The sequence below is a fragment of the Hippocampus guttulatus genome, chromosome 10, assembly GCF_054856545.1.
Source record: "Hippocampus guttulatus isolate MCC_2025c chromosome 10, RoL_Hgut_1.0, whole genome shotgun sequence".
NCBI lineage: Eukaryota > Metazoa > Chordata > Actinopteri > Syngnathiformes > Syngnathidae > Hippocampus > Hippocampus guttulatus.
This window is the reverse complement of record NC_141270.1, coordinates 4,393,268-4,416,319: the sequence shown is the minus strand read 5'-3', so window position 1 is coordinate 4,416,319 and position 23,052 is coordinate 4,393,268. Positions and strand designations below refer to the sequence as shown.

General features: G+C 43.3%; 1 protein-coding gene across 2 annotated transcripts in view; it reads left to right on the top strand.

The window, feature by feature from the left end:
• LOC147198959 (protocadherin-15-like) overlaps positions 1 to 23,052 on the top strand; it is a 188,639-nt gene that overhangs the window by 49,640 nt on the left and 115,947 nt on the right. For both annotated transcript variants that reach the window (XM_086122234.1, XM_086122233.1), the window contains 3 exons: positions 6,894 to 7,012; positions 17,008 to 17,022; positions 18,655 to 18,720. In XM_086122234.1, the coding sequence (XP_085978360.1) occupies positions 6,922 to 7,012; positions 17,008 to 17,022; positions 18,655 to 18,720 (172 nt within the window). In that variant the 5' untranslated portion in view covers positions 6,894 to 6,921. The remainder of the gene's footprint in view (positions 1 to 6,893; positions 7,013 to 17,007; positions 17,023 to 18,654; positions 18,721 to 23,052) is intronic.

The following is a 23,052-nucleotide window of genomic DNA, read 5'->3' as shown; positions in this document are numbered from 1 at the left end:
TGATGTCATCCTGTGGAGACGTCGGTATTTTGTCGTTGGCCGGTTTCTGTTGAAATCGGGCAGTTATTGCCGTTTGAGAATGATGATGATTATTATGAAAGCTATTCATACTTGGCTTTCTTGGAAATTGGATTCGCTCATACGTGAAGTTGGTCTTGACTCATTAAATGGTCGACAAATATGTCGCGAATCAATTCATTGATTCAAGCCTTTTTGTTTGACTCAAAGTTCCTCAAATCCTCAGAATGTGTTATGGACTTACTGGTTAGGTTTGACGGGTTTGCGGGGAGGAGCCACAAAAATACTCTGAGCTAAAATGATCCGTACAAACATTTTTTAACGTATTTCCATTGGTATTCTTAGCAATGTGACGAATGACAACCCCCCTCCCCCCAAAAAAACTTTTATTGTTGCCCACAATAAAAGGAAGTTATTCCCTCAGATAGCTTCTACCAAAAGGACAGCCAAAGAAAAAGCAAAGCCCATTTTGAGCTGAAATGTCCTCACATTTTTGGGTGTGTTGTTAAATTTGATGAGGTTTTGTATGGCTCGTATGATTTATGAGAGTTTTTTTTTTCCCCACCCCCTTACAATAGATTCTCGTGTATCGGATCCTTGATATCCCGTGCCTCAGAGCACACGGTCATTTGTTGCATGCTCACTTTGATAGCCTGACACAAATACTCTCACGGCAACGGGCTGTTGATGCAGCGTCTATATTCTATTACCTGCGTTAAGGAGGCGGTGGGATGTTGGTCGTGAGACTGATGAGGACGTCAGGCCACTTGAAAATGGCAATTTTTCCTCCTCCAACTTCAATGAGACGCTTTACTGCTGCGCCTGCCGCTTACACAGCTGGGGGTGGTTTACCCCGGGTGGAAAAAAAAAAGTCCCTGACACTTGGGATTTTTTATTTCAGCGGAGCAGGTTTCATTATCGTTAGCGTGTGAAAACTGCGCTCTGTGATTCAGCATGAATGCTTATCACAGTTTAGCAAGCAATTATCAAAAGCCTTGTAATTATCAACACTTTTTTTTTTTAATCCCAGGGTACTTTATCAGAGCAGACTAAAAACTCGTTTTTCTCTCGTTTCCCCGCAGAGGGATCCTTCCAATTCTATGGTTAAATGCCCTTGGATAGCGGTTCAACTATTTCAGAAGGCCTCTTTATTAGTTTTGATTGAGGACCTTTAGCATTGGCAATACTTAGTCCGTATGAGCTCTCGAACCGACTGGCAACCAGGTCAGGGTGAACCCGGCCTCTTGATTAGCGTCAGCAGGGATAGGCTCCAGCTTATCCGAGATGCTAAACGAGCAGAAGCGCCGCGGAAAACAAAGGACGGGATGGATGAAAATGCGCAGTAAGCTCGCGAGAAACTGACGCTCTAGTCTGCACCATCTTGGGTTCCTGCCTCCATTTTATCAAACATCTCAACAATGGACTCCATGGCACGACTCTGTCCGCGTAAAGTTGGTTGAATTGGATCGAGTCAGCGGGAACGAGGGAACTAAAACTGGAAGTGGAAAGCTACCAAAATAAAACAATAGCAGGTAGCAGTGCTTGGCAAAAACAACTCTTCTGCGCATGTCTTGGGACTTTAAAAAGATGTGAACCCCTTCTGTCATGAAAAAAATGTACATACAAGCAAATACTACTCAAACTTGTGCCTCTTGATGGCTAGCAACCAAGCGGCTAGCATTAGCAACTGACTCCAGTGCCCACTGAATCAGGATTATTTCCTGAGAATGTTACTTAAGCAAACAAAACAAAACAAAAAAAACCCTCCAGTGATTCGCCTCAGATTCGAGCTTCTTCTATTCTGATAACTCGGGTTAAATTTTGTATTTCAGGATGTCGTGGTGCCCCTCCGTTACACACCGTTTCAAACTGAAGGTGTTGAATGAAACTGTGGAGTTTCCTCACAATTTTACAGGGACAATATTGTCCTGTTTTTTTTTTTCGTGGATCGTGGATTACTTAAAGTAATTTTCCTTCAGTACTCTGTAAGAAATCTCTCCAGCTCGAGGAGAAATGGATGTAGAAATGAGAGAAATCAAAGTTCGCCGTTGTCACAATAAGCACAGAGACAACAACACTTTAGGACATATCTTTGGAGACGACGCACTTGAAAGCCTCAAACATGCGTTGATTGCGCTGGCGAGTGGAGCTCCGAGTAGGAGCTCGGCGCACAAGTGGTTGCACTTTTTAAACATTTTTTTTTACTGCCCCTTAAAGGCTGAGATATACACACTGCAGTCTTTAAACAGAAAATCTAACAATCGGGAAATGGAGTCGTGATTGGGCAGCTCCCGTTTTGAAACCATCCACTGGTTTCATGGTACTTTATAAAGGGTGGCGCGAGACACGCCGCAGTCATGTGATTGGTTGACCAAGTGTAAAGGTCAGTTAATCGACTCATCAACATTGGGAAACCCTCGTTTTGGAACCTGTTTTACGCTAACCAAAGAGCATAGTTAGACACACTGCCGTCTTTTTGATTGGGCAACAGAAAATGTAATTATCAGGTAATCGATACACCCTGATTGGCAAGCCCTCGTTTTGAAACCGTCACTAGGTTTTACGGTACCTAAAGGACGTAGAAAGACAAACTGCAGTCTTCTAATGGAATGGAACCAAATTTGTTATTGCACATGTCAGGAGTACAGGCAATGAAATTCACTTCACAGTTACAAGCTGTCCAAGAGGCAGAAGAAACAACGACCAACAGAGGGAGACACAACGGGAAGCCTGATGGGTCGGCGGTGCCACGATTTTCTTAGATGGAAAAAGAAAAACACAAGAAAGGGGCAGAGAGAAAGAAACAAGTACCAGACTATGCTCCTATGAGGGAGTCATGGATCTGTAAAAAAAAACACTTAGCAAACAGGCACATGAGTAGAGAGATTGGTTGACAGAAAACGTAACAATCAAACAATCGATTCATATTGATTCTGTGACCCTCGTTTTGGATCCATCGCTGGGTTTGGATTTAAAGGGCGGTGTGAGACAAACGACGGTCTTGTAATTGGTCAATAGAAAACATAACAATCAATCGGTTCATCATGATTGGAATCTTTTCGGAAAACAATCCACGGGATGTCCAGGTTTTAAATCGCGGCTCGAGACACGACGCTGTCTTTTCATTGGTCAACAGAAAACAACATTGAGCTCATCACTTATTCATCATTGGGCAGCTCTCATTTTGGAAACATTTTAGTTTGGCACAATGCGCTCTCTTAAAATTGTAACTTCTGACTGTCAGTGGTAACAGAATGGGGAAGAACACCAAAGGCCCCTTTCGTAAAAACGATGCGCGTGCTTTTTGTGAACATCACATGATGGATGTCCTCCATGGTTTCCATGGAAGAGCGGGATAAAGGGAACCACTTTGAATGTTAGTGTTGTCGCGTGTCACTCCCTATCGTCCTGGGCCAAGCATATGCTATGAAGGTTGATTTCACAGCTTATCGCCTGCTCTCTGAAGAAAAAAAAAAAGCGTTGTGGGAGAGAGGTGTGCCATCAAAAAATAAAAAAGCACCAGGATGAGTTTGATAAAAGCAGAGGAGTCGCTGTTCTTCTGCGTATGACACTTCTGCTCTCTTTGGACGGCCGTGTTGCTGTTGATGCGCGCGTGCTCACAGTACGGCCTGCCTGCTTGTCAGCGTCAGCCGCCAGCAGTTTATTTATTTTTTATTATCTCATATCTTGGACCCCAGAGAAACCCTTTTCAAGATTCGGGACAGCTTGATTTGATCACTCAAAATGAATTCTCTTTCGTCGAGCTGTAGTTCAGGGCGCGACCTCTCATACGTTGCTTGTTAATCAATTAGAGTGTATTGAGTGGAGTGGGTCAGCTAGAGGGTCAGTGTCATGACTGATCCAGGTAGATTGTAAAGGATGTGCAGGCTAAATTAAAGCTGACAAACAGTCAATTGTTGCGTCGCCAGCGTTTTGCCCTTGGGACGACTTTATTATGGTGAATGAAAACGTATGAAATAATGTAACTAAAATTTTGAAAAAAAAAAAAAAGAACGGTTGCTACGCATGTAATGTTGTTAGATTGAAATTGAAAATTCATATATGCTACGCAGCCGTCTCTGCTGCGTGTGATGTGTTCAATGACACCTCGTAAATGAGTCAATTAAAACCATTTTTTTCCCTGTATATAGTTTGTAAAATTGGATTACTGGGATTATCATTTTATCATAATGCCTTAGTTCAAATTCCTATACGATCACACAGTTAAAAAAAAAAAGAAAAAAGAAAAAAAAGAATAAAGACAATGTTTTCTTAGAAGCAGAGCTACGACGAACGCACTGTGATAGTTGTACAGGACCGATTGCGAAACTTCTTCTTGCCGTACTGTGTTGCAGTACTGTGTTGCAGCGTTACATTAAAATAACATCTATAATCCACCTGAGTGTCAGCGGTTTTAGAAGCGACAGGGAGCTGCAAACTGTCATGGCCCGTCACACATATACCGAATCGATGCCGCCATGCTATCTGGCCATTGTTGGAAGCCTGTTGCAATTTGTGTGTTCCATTGTTGGCCTTCCAAGTGCCCTGTCGACGTACGTCTGTCGGGGGGTAACGAGGTAGATTCATTGGGGGAAGCGCTGCGCGGTGTTTCCCCCCCCAGAGTGCTGCAGCACTTAAGGTCAATCATGCTGTCATCACGGGCGCACCGATTCACGCTCTGTCACTTTCCGGTAGGAGGATTAGCTCTACCTGCTATGAACTTGCCAGGAAAAAGTTGGGGGGGGGGGGAGGTTTAACAGTCTGTAAAAGTTCAACAAATTGGAACAATGAGACTTTGTACATGCATTGGCAGCCTTTAACATTGTGATGACGGATTTTGATGGCAGGAATTTCTGTCAAATTCATTCAAATTGAAAGTCTCCAGAGAGGACCCGGCTTGCAATCTCTCTTCCATCTCATCTGAAAGCTTTTCTCCCCCTTATTTTTTTCTTCTTCCAATTATTCAAGCAAAGTTGGAAGCAGAGAATTTCATACCTTGCGTTAGCTTGCGTTGCTTCTCCAGGGATTCACTTGCTAATTTAATTGACGATTTTTTGCATGACGGCGGCAACAAAACCACGCCAGAAGTTTACGGCAACAGCCCATTTAAAGGAGGAAGATGCAGCCGACTGATTGCGAGCAAGATAATGACCCATAACAGTCAATCAAAAAAAAATTGGTCTTGACTCTTTAAAATTGTTTTTAAGTGGTATGCAGGATAAACAGTATGTAAATAAGTGCAGTGGCACCTCATAAGGTTGAATACGGTCTGTTCTAAGGATGTGTTGGTTTGTATTTCCAAAAATCTGTCCCATAATGCCCTTGATTAATTTGAGGCATATTTTGAATGCCATTTTGAAGGTCATGAAATGGAACTTTGCTTTTAGTGAGTAACGGATGCAGTGCTAAACAAAGCTCACTTACAATTTGATTCCGTTGCAGTCCAGAGCGATTTGATTCAATCACTTTGTTATTGTTGCGTGATCTTTTTTTCTTTTATTCCTAGACATTTCTTTTTCCAGCTTTTAACCGAATAGAGCCGGATTTGGTTTTGCGTCACATGATGTGCTTGAGGGACCTTATTGATTGTGCTCATGGGAGGAGCTCTTGCGGGCATCTGCGACCACTGAGATATGAGCGAGTGATGTGGTGATGATTTAGAAATATCTCCGTTAGGGTCGCCGAGGGGTCGAACATTTCTGGTAAATCTTCATTGATCATTTTTGGTTGGCTAGCCACGGTAAATTAAGATGGTGAATCATCCATCCATCCATTTTTCAACGGCGCTTATCCTGAACAAGGTCACGGGAAGTCACTGAAGCCTATCCCAGCTGACTTCGGGCGGAAGACAAACGACACCCTGAACTGGTCGCCAGTCAGTCGCAGGGCACATATAGAGACAAATGAAACATTCACACTGTCATTGAGTGGGAACCGATACCACTCTGCCTGCACACAAGACCGGCGTGTGTACCACGACACCATCAGCGACTAAAATGGTGAGGTAACAAACAAATTGGATATTTTCAATAGGAATTGATTGGAATCAACCCTTTCAGGGGGAGCGGTCGCCACAGCGGACATCTTATCATGTCATCAGGTTACAGGTTGTTATTCTTGGTGCATGAAAGAGTAAACTGGTATTTTAGGCCAATTTTAATGAAAAGGATCACGTTCAAGCATAACTACAAAATGCTGCTTTGCCAAAAGCAGGTATTGATGCAAAATAGTTCCCGGGCATGTTCAAAGCGTGAATCTGGTTGTTTGAGTGAGAATTATGTTCATATATATTTTTCAGCCACTATTTTTAAATTCCAGATGAATGGCCAACCTTCAATTGAGCAAATTCCTCCTTTTGCGGCACCAGCCGCCGCCGAGATGGTCACCAAACACACTGCCAAAGCAAACGTTCATCGGGGCTCAAAGTGGAAGCCGTTAGACTGGGCCATGGCCTTCTCCAGACCCAAATCCTATCGAGCATGGATTTTGCCCGATGAGAACTAAATGGGAGTCAACCCCTGCAAAACAAACAAAGAACCGTACGCTGCCGCGGTGACAGCAGCACAAGAGAAGAATGCTGCAGGAGTATTAAGATTCAGGCGGAACTAATACTGTAGGTTTATCCCAAACTGCCAGTGCCTTCTCTCTGTTCAGTGTGCTTCAAATGGGAAGTGACAGCCTACTGAACGAGGAGAGGTGTTTGTGTGTTGCCAAAGCATATTTTTGTGACGAGACTCAAATGAAAAAAAATCTCTCTCTCTCTCTCTCTCTCTCTCTCTCTCTCTCTCTCTCTCTCTCTCTCTCTCTCTCTCTCTCTCTCTCTCTCTCTCTCTCTCTCTCTCTCTCTCTCTCTCTCTCTCTCTCTCCCCCCCAAGGTTGGCAGGCAATAAGGCTTGACAGAAGATGCGACGGGGCCGGTGGTTTATCAGATGGCTGGCGACAGGAATGGTCATCCTGTCTTCGCTAAGCGCCGTCTGGGGCCAGGACACCGACGGTAAGAGCAGAATCTCTTGTCAAAGAGCGGTCGCGCTGTTTTGAGAAAAAAGAAAAAAAAAACCCATCAAAAGACGATTATTGCCGCGTGACATCCTCTGACATTTTATTGTATGAGCAAGTATGAAGGCCGCACTGAAAAAAGCCAAAGGAGTCTTGCTGAGCTCGCACATCCTACGATGCACTTCCCCGAATGTAAACGTATGCTCAATCGAGTCCGAACGGTCGTAGCATATTGTCGTCAATTTGTTTCACGTATCGACCGAGGTAAGCGAGGAGTGCGCATGCGTAGAAGCCACGCGCGTGCTACATTCGAGCGGACACTCGAGTAATTCCGTCGCCGTCGCTCGCGAACGCCGTGCTAGCAACAAAACAAAAGGGAGTTTGCAAACTCACGCCCCACCTAAGAGACGAACTAATTTAGTTCGGAAGATGCTCATACGATTAATTTTAAGTGAATTTCAAATGGGAAGTTAAAAGAAGTTATTTTAAATTAAAAAGTATTACCTTTCCGGCAAACGTTTTTGGTCACGAATATCAATAAGAAACGCAAATGTGTTTTTTGGGTGTGTGTAATATCCAACCTGTCCAGCTTGCACATGCATCTCCTTCGGTCCTTTTCATCAAAGCGACTTGTGAATCCACTCGGACAGAACGTTGACTGACGCTCTCCTTTGCCGACAAATATCACTACTATGCCGTGAGTCGGACAGACCTTTCTGAGCCCAAAAAAAAAAAAAAAAAAAAAAAGACGAATAGGGCAAATGAAAACCTGCGAAAAGGTGAAATCGCAAATGCCAAACCCCAAATGTGCTTGAGTCCACTGTAGTGCAATTTCAATCTAATAACATTTCATGTTTGACTAGAAAAACTGTAATTATCAAAGTATGATCGTTTCGGAATATGACTCCGTCATTCTCTTGAACTGAACAATTTCTTCTTCCTCTTTCGAAAAAAAAACCCCACAACTGACCTTTTTCTTCGTCTATTACTGTTATTATTCTGCTGGAATGACATTTCTCCTCACCTCGCTACTTTTTCCAGTTAAACTATTCATTGATTGTTCCACTGCAACAAATTTATTCTGATAGAATTTCTCTTTTTTTTTTTTTTTTTTTTTTTTAAATCCCCGTAGCATTTATTTATTTTTCTTTCTTAAAATGCTGACTTTATACATGCACTTTTCTCTTTGTGACTTTTGTAAGATAACATCTTTCTCATATTATGATGACTCATCATAACATTTACTCCAATTCTGGTTCCTATTACCTTTTTCACCACTGCCGCAGGTTTTTCTTCTCGTCTTTTCGATAATGGCTTAATTCTTGTAATTATGTGTAGTGCAAGCAGCAGCGGCGGCATCAGTGGCAGCACGTGTGGGTGTTGAATTGTGTTTCGGCCGTTCTTTCATGCTTTTCTTGTTGCCTGACAGGAAGTCGGAGAACATATGCAAATGAAAAAATCTTTTGGTAATTTGACTTCACCGGCAGACAATATTATTACGCGAGGGAAACAAGTCGATGCCAAAAGAGGGCCGCGCCCGTTCGACGGCAGGCAAAGTGCAAAGATGACGTAACCATGTCTCAAATTCACACGTCTGTTGCCGTGTGTGATGTCATCCGGTGACATTTAGCCACTTTTGAGCACGCCGCGTTCCACTTAACACAGTCATAGCGTTTCCTCTTTCTTGACTTATTAGGTTGGAGCCGGTGAGGCTGCTATTGCCCATGTGAGTCTTTAGTTCCACCTAGTGATGGCGTAGGTTTAAGCAGGGGTGGATTTTATTTTCAATACGACTTCTCACTCGTAAATCTCCTTCCTCTGCCCACCTTGAGGCGCCTTTAGCCTTTAGCTCTTGCCAGAATGATTGGACTTGAATATTGGGCACTGGCGTGTTTGAACATAGTCGAATCTCTGAATTTGGTATCAGATGAATAGCATTTTTTTTTTGGTCAATATAAATAACACAAGACAAAATTTGTGTTTTTAGATAACAGGCACGTTATTTACAGAGCACGTTTCGTGAACAAGGCAGTTCAATGTGCTTCACACAAAGGTTCACACATTTAAAAACATTCATATAATACACTAAGACATTCATTACATATAATCTATTTACCGGAGTCAGTACGAATCACAATGTGTTTGTAAAGTTATCTCGCATAATAAAATTAATGTAATAAATAAAGAGAGTGAAATCTATTTTTAGCATTGATGATCTTTGTTTCCATGGGAGGGGGGGGGGGGGGTCGCTGTTGTCGAGTGAGTTCAGGTTGGAGCAACTCCCTGAAGTCGAAGTGGCTATTTTTTTTCTTTGACTTGAACTGTCCACTTTGTTCCAGTGGACTTTTCCTGCTATTGGCAAATGTATGTATATTTAAAAACAAACAAACCTAAATCAAATACTAAAACTAATCAAAACCTAAACTAAAATTTAAAAAAAAAAACATTCAAACTAACTGAATATGAAACAGCAAAAGTAAAACCTCGGTTCCCAATATTTGCCCATTTCTCTACAATCTACGCCATGTACCTTGAGATTAACCGGAAACCAATCCAGTCTGTTCTGTGACTCAGCCCGGACAGCGATACTTTTCAAAGCAGAAAAGACCTTTGCACAGATTCATCTGCGCTAATCTCGAAGACCAAAGGTATTGCGCGTTCAATCGCTCTCTTCGTCACTACCTCGTTTCATGTTTCATGAGTAATCCCCTCTCCCTTCGTGTTCTCTTTTTGACTTTGCTGCTGTAATCTCATTCCGGGAGTTTTCCCCGACATGCTAAAATCCCGCCTTGCACCTCTTGTGCGCCCATTGATGCCAACACGAATGCAGACGACCGCGCCCGATAGTTCAGCGAAGGTCCAACATCAATACGGAGCGCAGTGGCCAGATGTAAAGTGCACATGCATCACCGCTAAATCCCTCCTGACGCTTAATCCTCATACCAACGCACACCAGCATTTACGTGTTTATGAGTGTGTAGGGTGTGGATTAGTCGATATTTTCCGATGGACTCTCCCGCCATGTGACGGCCACGCCGCCGTCCTGTCTCCGCACGTTCAGTCCAACTCATAGTGATTGTCTATTTTGGGGATTTTCTGATTAGAGGCCAGATGTGCCGCCGGGTTCTGGCTCAAGCAGCCTTTGGAAAATGGGAAGCGTTGAATTGACAGCGGATGGGGTTTAATCTGTCCGCCAGTACGTTCTAATCAGGCTCCAGGGCAGTACAGGACGGAAAATGAGGAGAGGGGTACTCCTAGTTAGACGGGGCTCTGAGCTTGCAGGGATTTTCCTTCCAATTGGCCCTGCCTGGAGCTTCTTGGTAGGTGATCGTGTGTGAGCGAGGGATGGGGGAACGATGATTGCAACCCATAACCTCCGAGAGCGGCGAAGACGGCATCTGAAGGTGAAGACAAACAAATCCTCCCCTATGACAGGGATGTTGGGATGGGGGATTTTTCATCAGTGCTACTGGGGTGGGGGGTACAGAGGACCATGGACTTCCTAATCAGATGTATGACAAAAGTGCAATATATGCACAAAGTATATGCATGCGAGCAAATCTAATCTATGATAAAATATTGAAAAAAAAAAAAAGATGTCCAACTGCGAATACGCAGGGATCGACTGCAGTTTTAAGTTGTAATATCATCAATCACCACTAGATGACAGACATGTCTGAGTTACACTTACACCCGGTCGTGTACGGCCCTAAATGACAACATGAGTAGGCTTTCTAATTTTTTCGAGAATTCGAAATGATATGCAGGACGAAACTGTAACTGATGTGTTTTTGTAGCAGTGCCCTTTGCACTGGGCGGGGGGGGGGGGGCAAAAAATCCACTATTTGGTTATTTTGTTGTTTGCTTCAAAACCTTTGTTGCTGGGTTAGGCTAGCGGATCTCATATTTTTGTCATACATTTGGTTAGTAAGTGCATGGGCACATGTGCCCCCCCCCCCCCCCCCCCCCCCCACTTGCACTGATGGCTCCCTCCAGCATTTATGTTGCCCACCCCTGTTCTACGATGAAAGAGCCGGAATTATTGTGCACCGCTATGTGTGATGTTGGAATCAATAGTACCACACGCCCTCTTCCTCCTCCTCCTCCTCCTCCTCCGCCTCCTCCCCGTCGCTTCTGACACATCCTTCCAATTTGACCCTTTAGAATAAGCACCTACGGGCAATTACGGCGAGAACTCCCACCTCCCCCCTGCCCCTCCTCTCCACGAGGAAGACTTGTCGGTTAATGATCGGCGAGCAGGGGAGACAGAGCGATTTCTTTGTTTTGGCAGAGATGGCAGGCAAAAAGAAACCACGCAGCGGCGACTGCCTGCGCGCATCGATCCGTGAATTTTTTGCCCCGAAGTGAGGAAGTGGCGAATGATTTGATGCCTCCGCATACGAGGTCTTTGGCTTGGCGATCTGTCGTTGGTCACAAACAAAATGAGAGGAGTCGGAACAGACCAGAAACAAGAGCAGGATTGTGCTAATGGAACCAAAAAAATGCCAATAATGCCATCGCCAAGAGGTTGTCTTTCAACAGTAGGTCCATTGCTGTGGTTTGCAGTGGCCGAAAACTGCACTAAATCCTACAAACAAGGTTTCCATAAATCATGTGATGTGGATTTAACCATGACAAAACATCATGAAGTGGATTAACTCAGGTTTTCACCTCTATATTGACAGGTGGATTCACTCTGTAGTTTACAAAAATTACAGAAAAATAATCCCACAAATCTGACACACAGAATGGAACCAAAACAAACAATATTAAATTTGTCCTAATGGGGCGGCCATTAGTGATGATTGGTCGTCAGAGCGACTGCCAGCCTTCTCGTGACCCGTCGACCCCTTTAATGCAGGCGCCAAGTGGTTTAACCCACCAAATTGAGGGCAGCCACGCCGAACACAAATCTCCACCTGGCTTGATGAAGGAAAATGTCATACAGAAATACATTAATCCACCAAATTGCCTACTGGGAAGAGGAAGGGGCTCAAGTGGCGGAGTCTGATTCTTGGCCCTCCGCAAACATCCAGATGAGACGACCAAGACAATGAATCGCCTATCCAAAGCTTAATCTTGCCAAACAATATCGACTAACATCCTGTTATCACGACGCCTCCTGATACCGGATGAGAACAATGTAAATCCGTCGGCTGCGATAAAATTTTGTGTGTCTGCCTTTAAAGATCATGTAGCTAATTTGTTCGTGGGTTTTTTTTAATTCTTTTTTTTTAAGTCATTATGCGCCACTGCTGAAGAAACCTGATAAGTGGTTGGATTGTATTCTGCAATTTAACAGTCCCTGGACTAGTACACGTTGTTCTCGCCTGTTGTTACGGTTCACAATTTCCATGAACAACCTAGATTAAATTTAATTGCTTTGTGCCATACCAAATTTGTCTTTCACTTCCAACATCTTTCACATCATGTACTAAACTATTCTCCTATTTAGACTGGGCTATCGCAGCATCTTCCTGCTTCTGTGTAGCCTCTTGAAAATACCCAATGTTCACCTAGCCTTGTTTCAAAGTCTTGGAAGGAGAAACTCGGTGTGGTTATAATGTAAATTAGCCGAATGGTTAACACATAATGGTATATACATTCACTTTATTTATTTATTTATTTTTGGGGTGTGTGACAAAGAGAGTCAAATCTTTTGTGTCGTAGTTTGTTTCCATAGCCATAAAAAAAATAATCTGTAAGCCTTGAAAGATGAGTCAGAATGCTGTAAATTGGCTGACACACTCTCTCTCTCTCTCTCTCTCTATACATATATACTTATTTTTAATGGCCGACATTGAAAGAGTTACAAAGCAAGTCGCCCTAGAACAACATTAAGTACTTTGCAGTCTGATGCAACGATTTCACCGCATCCTGCCCTCAATATAACGTCGCTTGTTTGCCTTGACCCGCCATCTGCCCACGAGCAGCCCATGCCTGGCATGCAGCATGTACCACTGGAGCCCGTCTGGCTCTCCTCCGCCAGACCCCCCCCGTCTGTTTGGACCCTTCCCACTTCCATCCGCGCACTTTCGTCGCCGTCCAACAGGGAAATTAAAATTAGTTATTTCCCACCTGTTTGCTGTAAGGATTTGTCCTCTCGTTAACCTCCACCCATGACACTTTATTAACCTGTTAGTGTCGGGACAGCATCCTCTGAAATGTTTTTCCGGTATGAAATATTTCCTCTGGAGGTGCTGCGATATTAATGTGGAAGGGCAGAGGTGTTTACGGCTGCATATGGACGTTTACGGCTGTTTACCGAGTTGGCAATTGGCCATCTCTGTTCTCTGTCTCACAGGTCACCACAGTTTATGCACCACCTCTTCACCCTCTAAGTCAGGGGTGTCAAACTCAGTTTTGTCACGGGCCACTTTGAAGTGAAGTTTCTTGTTTGTTCCATTATTGTTGAAGTGAGTTTAAACAGGGTCACAAAATGATTGCAAAATCGTCATTTATTACACATGACACTTTGGCATTTGAGGACAGATTCAAGCACGGATCATAGAAGTTGACACACATGATTTTCTTTCACGGGCCACATAAAATAATGTGGCGGGCCAGATCTGGCCCTCGGGCCTTGACTTTGACACCTGTTCTTCAAGCGCTATATTATTGCCAGATTTTACAAGGCTGAAGAGAGGAATGACAAAATCAGATAAACATCTCCACCTGTAGGAATTTTCATTCAATTTGCCGTCACACATCGCAAGCAAAGCTTAATGAACTAAAGATTTTTGTGATCCTGTTTTTTTTTTCTTTTTCGTTTTGCATGGCTGTGCATGATTGTTTGAAACTCTCTCCCTCCTGGCCTGCGCCGCTCATTAACTTTGCTGTCCTTTAATTTTAGCGCCGCGGTATTGTAATCCCTCTGGCCCATTCCCACAACCCAATAATGCAACCCAACAATATTCTAACTCAAATGTTTTAACTTCTAGATAACCATGTTTTTTTTTTTTTTTTAGGGCTTTCTGAAGTATGCACCATCCTTTTAGTGAATGTTCTTGTCAGGGAATATATTTGCTTTCCAGAATTAAACAAATGTACTGCTCATATCCATTTTATGTTTTGTGAGAAAAGGCTGCCATTATTTCATTTCCAAGTAAAGTGTTAAAAGTGCAAGGGCGCAAATTACTCGCATTGAATTTTCATGAGGACCACTCATGATTACATTTGCAGCTTGTCACATTTCCTCCTGCTAACCCTCCCCATTAGCAATGAAACATCAACATCAATTTTTTTTTTCTTTACAGAAGTGTAAAATTGTTGTCACTAGTGCGTTATTTCACACATGGCCAAAGAATTTTGTGCATGTGTATGAAGGTTTACAACTTGATGCTGAGCCAAATATGATGCCGAGCCCTTGGCGGACGTCTGTGCTCTGCCGAATGACATTTGTGTTTATTTTAAGCCACGGTGATGAATAAAAAATCAACACAGCAGCATATTGCAGCATCACATCTTGAAGATAGGTAGATTTGATCATGATTCTTTTAGATGTTTTGTTTAAACTTGAAGTCTAATTTGTACATTACCGACCATTGTCCTCATATAAAACATTTAAAATGTATGTAAATCCCTCAACGAAAAAAAAATATGACATTGCCGCGTCATCGGCTCTGAGACCCGATAGAGCGAAACTGGATAGAATGTGCATAGACGATTTAATGATCTTTTTTTCATGAGCTTTATGAGATTGTCAACATGTTAAAGTCATTAACGATCTAATATCGTCATATCGCCCACCGCGACTACAAACCCAGCAATAAACCTTTTTCAGACTATTTAGACAAACATCAAAGTTGGTGAAAGCACAGCGCATGACTGTTAACAAGAATGTTAGCTCTCATGCTAATGCCAAGACAACATGAGAGGTGTCCAAACTGGTCCAAAAATGGAATCATAACATATTTCTTTCACTTTGACTTGACTGCCCCAATGCTTTGTACATACTCTGCCCGGCACAAAGCTGTAAAATGATGTATGATGTCTGAGAGCTCATGCTAATGCTCATCATTAGCATTAGCATGAGCGCTAATATCATCCATTAGCGACTAATGGATGACATTGATGATTCAATCTAGTTACCATCATCAACACAGTTTTGAAACAGTTGTTTTGAGAGGGCGTAATTATACATTTTGCAATTCATTGGTGGGTAAATGTGTATATATAGCGTCTTTTTTTAAAAAAAATGTTGGTTGTTTATGTTTGTTGACTGACTAACAATACAATTTACATTAATGTCACAGCGTATTATCGGTAGCTTTCATCTACTGACCATATTAGATCGAATAGGCCAAGTTTGAATGATACGATTGCTTTACATCAGTATTTCCTCCCTACACCTACTCTGACACAAAAAGTAACTCTTCTTTCCCTCCTCACATTTATACCCTCTCACGTTTAGTCTGCTTCACAGTTACTATTCTCAGGACACATTTGCATACTTAAGTTTTGATGCAGCCGTTTGTTTATTCCTCAGCCCGTACCGGCCGTTATCTACTTAGTCGGTTCAATTTGCACACATTACCGTCGACTCTCGCTTCCGCTTTCATTTCTGCAGATGGGAGCAGGTTGCCTAATTATTTTTGGAACCCCGGGATGGGGAGTGGTGAGTGCACTTGAGGAATTAGCCGTTGTTGGTTTTTAAACCAAGGTAGTGCAGCGAGTGCGCTAAAGCAGAATTTGGATTCATTTAATCAATCATGCATGAACAATAACATAATAGACGGCGTTTTATTGGTATTCGGTGGCTAAGTGCCGCGCGCGTTTCTTTGACAACAGCACGGCCTCGCTCCTGATTAAAATGCGCTCCGCTTGCATATTTCATGTGACCGCGCCGCACGCTCTTGCACCTGCAACAGGTGCGCGCTTGTTGCGTGACAGCAGGTCGGTGCGAAACCTTAGACCGTGACTCTTAAGCCGGTGTCACTGACTGACTGCCTGACTGCCTCGGCCTCTCTGATGACACACCGTCAAGTAAGAGGAGACCCTCTGATGGTGCGCTGAAAGGAATTCGATACCTTAAAACAGGCCCAACGCTCATAAAACGTAGAAACATTTGCATGGTTAAATTGTGGTTGGCACATCTGCCTGACTGTCCAGAGAATCTCAGGCCCCCCCTCTAAAAAGCGTCATCATTGCCTATTGATGCCTCAAGTTTGCGGCAAAGCGCTATTTTTGTCTTAGTGACCCTCCTCAACTCATTTCAACACGCGAGTTCCCTGGCATGGAGATGCAACAAGATGCAAAGCACAAATCTTGTCTGCATGGGGTGCCGCAAATCACTCCAACATAGTTCCTTGATACTAACATGCCACAAGATGGCGCAGCGGCACCATTTGTTTTTCAAAATGAAGCTCCTCTACTCATTTCAACATAAATCCTTGGGACAGAAATGGAAAAAAAAAAAAGTCTGTTAAGCACTACTTTTGTCTAAATAAAGCTCATCATCAATGTGTTTAAAGCGAACGTGAGGAGCAACGCAGATTTATTTATTTATTTTTTTAAATGATGTTCTCACTGTATCGTGGACTTTCCTCCCCTACTTTGGTTAGTTCTTTAAAGTGTCCTCGCCTGACCACGGAGGTTCACTCGACACAAAATGCACCCTGTGATTGGTTGGCAAATCTGTTGTGGTCGTGCTTGAGTTAAACAAAGTTTCCCTGCAAAAGAAATGGCTAGCACTCTCTTTTTCTCCCTTCCAACAGTAACGTTAATTACTGAGTGAGCTTCGGTGTTTCAATTGATTCACGTTGATTAAGCGGCCTCCATCTCACACGGTATAATATCATCCTGGCAGCAGGAGTAAATGCCCCCCCCCCCCTCCCCCATCATGCATTTCTCCGATGTCTCGCCTCTTTTTAATAACTGCCCATCTTTATAACGATCTTTTTTTCCCCCCACCTCCCAAACTGTTTCACACTATTTTATTTTTTTCCCCATGCTTTTTGCTCTGCTTCTCTCTGGCTCCACTAACCTCTTCAGACTGGCAATACGAGGGTAAGAGGGCTGTTGTTTTAGTTTCCTCCTCGTGTATTCGTCTGCCCCCCCCACCCCGCTTCATTGGCTTACCTCCCCGTCGCCCCATCTGGTGGCCTCTCTCATTACCTGCGTCCCGTGAGCTCGTCGCATTTCGCCCGGCGTGACCTCCATCTGCGTTTTTTTTTTTTTTTTTGCCGCCGCTTTGACCGCCCTGCTTGTCCGCTGTCACTGTTACGCTGTCCACCTTGCCACCCGCTGTACAAAAAAGATCTGTCACTTGTTTTGTTCCCACGTTATTCCAAGTCGTATGTCTGTTTCGTATTTTATTATTATTACTATTATTATTTTAATATACAGTTGAACCTCCCAAGTTGAATACAGTTCATTCCGGAATGTTGGTGAACACATTTTCTTGATAGAAAATAATGGAGATAACATTGAACCCATGTTCATCGCAAGTGGAACCTTCTAGACCAGGGATGCCCAACCTTGGTCCCAGAGGGCCTCGATCCAGCTTGTTTTAAATGTCTACCTCCTCCAGTACACTCGATTCAAATGATCAGAATCGTGAGCGGGGATCTCAGAGGATGCCGATGAGCCAATCATTTGAATCAGTTGCGTTGGAGGAGGCAGACAAATAAAACAAATCGGACAGGGGCCCTGGAGGACCGGTATTTGGGCACCCCCGGTATGTATGGAGTCTATAAAGTATCGCAAAGACCCAGCCGCAATTGGTGAAAACCCACAAAATAGAGAGACCATATAATTTTTTACCATCCCATCACCCCTCCAACAAGCTTGAAACTCCTTCAAACTTATTACAACACACACACACACACACACACACACACACACACACACACACACACACACACACACACACACACTTTTCAAAGTATTCCTTCGTGATGAGAGACGATCATACAATGTGAGAAGCGATGCGACGCGTGCTTGCTTCAAGCTAACTATACGAACTCATTCAACACAGGACAATACCTTCGAGCCTAGCTAATTTTCGATTTAACATTCACATTTCTTGAAATGGTGAATTCAGGATTTGCTGAGCTCTAATGGATAATCAGCAAAATTATAACTAATAAAATCCTAAAATAAAATCTTGTGTGACGCCCCATCCATTGTGTTACGAGATTGACTTTTCTAATTGAACTCATGATTTTATTAAACAATATTCCCCCAAATTTTTTTGGTCATTCTACTCTTGACACCCCTTGATGAGGTTACTCCCATCTTTTGGAATACCGGTACTTAATTAAAAAATGCCCAAGAAACACCAAAAAGGTGCAGAATGATTGACGTCTGCATAAGCTAAATGCTATTTTTTGTGATTTTTAGGGAAAGCTTTGATACAATTCCAAATTGCACGACTTACTATGGAGGTTCTGCTGTATGGAAACTATTTTGCCACCCAATAATGCACTAGAAGCTAACGTCGTGGGAATTTAGTCGGATTTACAAAAGCTAATGCATTATGTGAAAACCAAAACTGTTACCCCTTTGTGTGTGTTTGAAAAGCACTCTTTGTTAATTTTTTTTTATTTGCACTTCTGTTGTCGTGGGACAACGTGCCCATTTGCAAAGTGTTTCTTAAGAACTGCAATTATTAAATCTGACTTTCTCCTTTCATGGCAGAGTGTAAGCTGTCCCGGCCCGGCCCCCCCGCTACTATAGTGACCATCGACGAGGAGAGTCCCAACGGTACGTAACAAACAGCCACATTTCCACCTGACAATAGAGTTGGGTTTGCTATGCCTTACCTGATTGCCGGATTGCGTGTCCACCGTGGGTGGCTGTGCGCTTATGTGAGAGAAATGTCTGTTCCCATGAACAGAACCGTACCCCAATGAAAGGGGACTGAATCATGTGATGTGCCGATTTTATTTTTGTTCACCTAGAGTGGCCATCCTCATGTTTTCATTTTAGTGTCTGTGACTTTGAGTGTTTTGGGTTTTAAAAGGCCTCGTGAGTGATGTGTGCGTCAGTGAATGTCAGTGTAGCTGGCTATTAATTGGCTAATCGTTAGCAAGTCTGTGTGGGTGATTAGGTGGCAGTTGTGGCGCTATACAAGCTAGTGCATCAATGTTCTGAATGTAAGATTAGCTAATAAATTAGCTAACAATATGCCGTTATCTGCTGAGCCGCTTGGTGGAAGTGACTTTGTTCCTCAGTGTTTGTGTGGTTCATTTCTGGCATTGGCTACACATTGGCCAAATCGGGTCATCGGAAATGTTCGATGCGTGGGACGGCAAATCTGAAGTGTGACATCGCACACATTGCTACGTTACACACAGGGTCAGTGAGCCTATGTGCCGATGTTTTTATTTTATTTTTTTTACACGGCGTCATACTGTATGTGTGCGACACAAGAATATTTCGATGCTTAGGGGCAGGCACACACTGTCATCAGCCATAACCTATTCTTTGGACGGCGAGCTGTCTGCGTGCAGCTGATGAATGTGTCACAGGGTGATGGCTCACGTGCGCCTGGGAGGAGGAGCTCCATGTTCATGGCAAATGCTGATGTCTATCTAAACGGCGCAGGCGTGTCTGTGTCCCCTGGAGGTATTACCATGAACGGAGCATAATGATTGGGGTGGGTTGAGTCAGACAGTCTTCTTAACGCTGTTGGAATGACAAGGGGAACGACACGAAACTAAGCATTCACTCTACATATCCTGATCAGGTCAAATCTGACCCGTTCTAACATTTGGCATTCATAAAAAAAACCCCGAAATGTCATTCACTGTGAAATGTGGGCCAAAATTCACAGAAAAAGAAAATATGGCTTTTGCGCAGGTGCTGCAAAGTTTGTCTACAATGAGGCCATCCTAAAATGAATTTCACAATCACAAGTGGATGTTAAATCAAGACGAATGGTCGAAATCGTGAAACGGCACGTGACAAATGTCGTTGAGAAGTGTTCAAGGGGGGCTTGAAACAGTCCCGAGAACTCATCCATGTATTTCTGAAAAGATCTGCACTTGATCATTTCATATGGGCAATTATCATAAGGGTCAAAACTGACCCGGAAGGTTCAATTTGAACATGGAAATGTAACCGTCTGAAAGGGTCAGGCATGATGGCAATATGCCTTTACGATTGCAGGCGTGTACAGCTGTAATTTGGAGTTTGGATCAGTGCTCGGGCCTTAAGAGGCCGGACGAGCCCACGCCCAAAAGCCCCGTGCTGACGCAATGTGGGTGCGTGCGTTTCCGTGTGGGTTTGGCGCTGCTAATCTCCCGCTCATAAAGTCCTCTTTTACCTGGGAGGAGACTCCCTCCAGGCTGCGGCGTCCCTTTATATTCATCTCCGACTGTGATGAAATGACCCGCCGTTCGTCCTCGCCGTAATGGAATGTAAAACAGACCAAGCCGCCGCTATTGACCAAAAGTAATTATCCGTCTAAATGTCTTTCACCCCGTCATTGCCATCCAACCGAATGCGCAGAAGTGGTGCACAATAAGAGTGCGTCCTTGTCCGGGTCTTTCCTAATCACTGATTTTAGTATGTCCATAAAAACACAATCACCTGAGTGTAATTATTGTAATCCCTCTGGCGGGATGCCGTTGGTTTTGAATTTGCTCACTTGGATTGTTTTTCTCTTTTCCGTCGGTGCAAAACTCAAGACGCAATTTGATTCAATCGTGTGGGAGTAATTGTCGATAGCTCTTGAACCAATTGCCTCCAAATGGAGAGCGCTACTTTGTCGAAGCCGGTGGAGTCAATTTCAACTAATTTGCTGTTCCAACGCGATGTCATTTCATGGAATTTGAACTCCCACTTGAAATGTGCCGTCAAACTAAATATCAAACAAAGAGAAGTAAGGCACTTGTGTATTTAAAACCACCAAATAGCTTCATGCTAATGCATGGTAAGAAACAACCTAGACAAGGTTGATGAGTCGCATTTAAGTTGGCGGTGTTAGAACATTTCAAGGAAGGGTTATTTGAACACAAATGATGCTGCAGTATATGTAGACAGACATAGCTATGCTTACAGGCACACTGTGTTTTCTTGATCCTCTACGAAAAGTGAATATTATGACAGAGCCTCTCACAATAACTCTTTGTCAACATGACTGTATTGTAGTGCGGGCTATTTTATGATGCTAACCCATTTTTGAAAGCGCTGTCAGGTCTCATGCTAATGAGCCACTGCTCACCACGCCCCTTTCCACTTTTTGCAATGTTGCTTTTGTTACGGTGTTAACTAGGCGCTCAGCGTCCTATTGAGCGTCAAGAGCAAAATGCCAAGTGGCCAGGATCCCGCACAAGAACAGTCAAATCATTGATTTGTATTTTCACTCGCAGAGGCGCAACTTCTTCAACAAACCGTCAAAGTAGATACGTCGACAACCCCGTAACAGTCGACGATGAGTCGATTAATATTACATTTTGACTTCAACATAGTATTTTGGAAAGTATAGGCTGGCGTCCGTCACTTTAAAGTGGAGGATCTTCACCCAGCCAAGCTGCAAAGTCATGGGTGAAGCGGCAAAGTCATGGGTGAAGCGGCAGCGTCAGGACGTCGTCATTCGGGAAATTAGCTGCACTGTCACATCACATTCCGACCAGACCAAAAAGATACATATCAGCAATTAAAAAACGAATTAAAAAAAAGTGTATTTTACATAAGCCCCCCTCACCCCCCATTTTTCCCTCCCAAACAAAACCTGAGCAACCAATTTTACTCCAGCCAAGCATTTTTTTTATTTTCTGGTTTCTGGTTCCGTCCTTCAAATAAACAAACATGCACTTTGACTCTCACGGGCTCTTCCCAGAATACATTTAACTTTATTCCCAGAAACGAGGCGAGAAGTTTGTTGCTCACTTTCACCTGTCAGAGCACTTTTTTTTTTCCAACGGTTGTCTGTGATGAAATTCTCTTTGATTCTTTAAAAAAACAGCAACAAAGTTTGACACGCGCTTTGAGAAGTAAGACCTTTTCTTGTTCTCCCCGCCCCACTTCAATTTATTTTTTATTGCTTGTTTTGATTCCGAATGTTTCTTTTTTTTTCGTACTTCAGAGAAAGTCTGAGTAGTCACGAGGGGAATATCGCTGTCGAGGAGTTGAAATGATGCATGCTATGTTTAATTTATCGACGCCGCTGCTTCAGGTAGCACATAAGCACATAAAACCCGGTTGTCTTCTATAGGCTCCCTTTTGTTTATTCGGCCGACACGATAAATTTGAAGCGGTTAATGAGATTGGAGACTTCACGGATAAGAGCTGTGGATGTCGGCGTTGGGGGGAGTGTCTGAAATGTATCATCACGGTTGATGCAAAGCGCAAGTTAGTGTCTCCATAAACAAAGGCACTTTCTCCCGGCTTTTATCTTGTCTCTGCAAATTTGTGATTTGTACCAACTGTTGCCTGGAGTGTGCACGCTCGCGTATAGGAAACGGATAATAATCGCTTCCAAGGGCCCTTATTGAAAAGTAGTCAATTCAGTGGTTGTTTGATATGCTGCACGTGCCGGGATGGATTCACCGTGCTGATAAATGAGTGCGCCGTGTAAGTGAACGCCAGTGTTTCCTCAAACATTTATTGAGCTAAGGCAGCCATTTTACATTTGAAAAATCACATGGGAACACTACAAAGGAGAATGTCAGCCAAAAAAATGTTCATACGCAATCGTGATCATTTTTCTCTCCGTGGTTCGCCAATTGACGTGCTTCTCCCTCCCAGTTTTCCCCGAGTTGACTTTGCAAGGGCTCGAATAAACAACGACAAGTTTTGTTCGTACGATTTGATGTCACATACAAACCTCTAACAGTTGCTCCGTTGTCAATTGGTGAGCCACATGCAAATAATTGACCTCCAAAAGGCTAAACTGGCAAATGCTGCCCGAATGATACCTGAAGCAAAATGACGAAAATGTGTTTCATGACTATTTGGGACACCCTGGGTATGTTTTTGCTCACATTCTACCAGCATTTCAGATACTCTGCATTTTCTGCTCTCTTGGCACTTTTGGTGAAAAGCTAAACTGCGTTTTGGTGTCTCGATGCTTCTACTCTGTGCAATGGA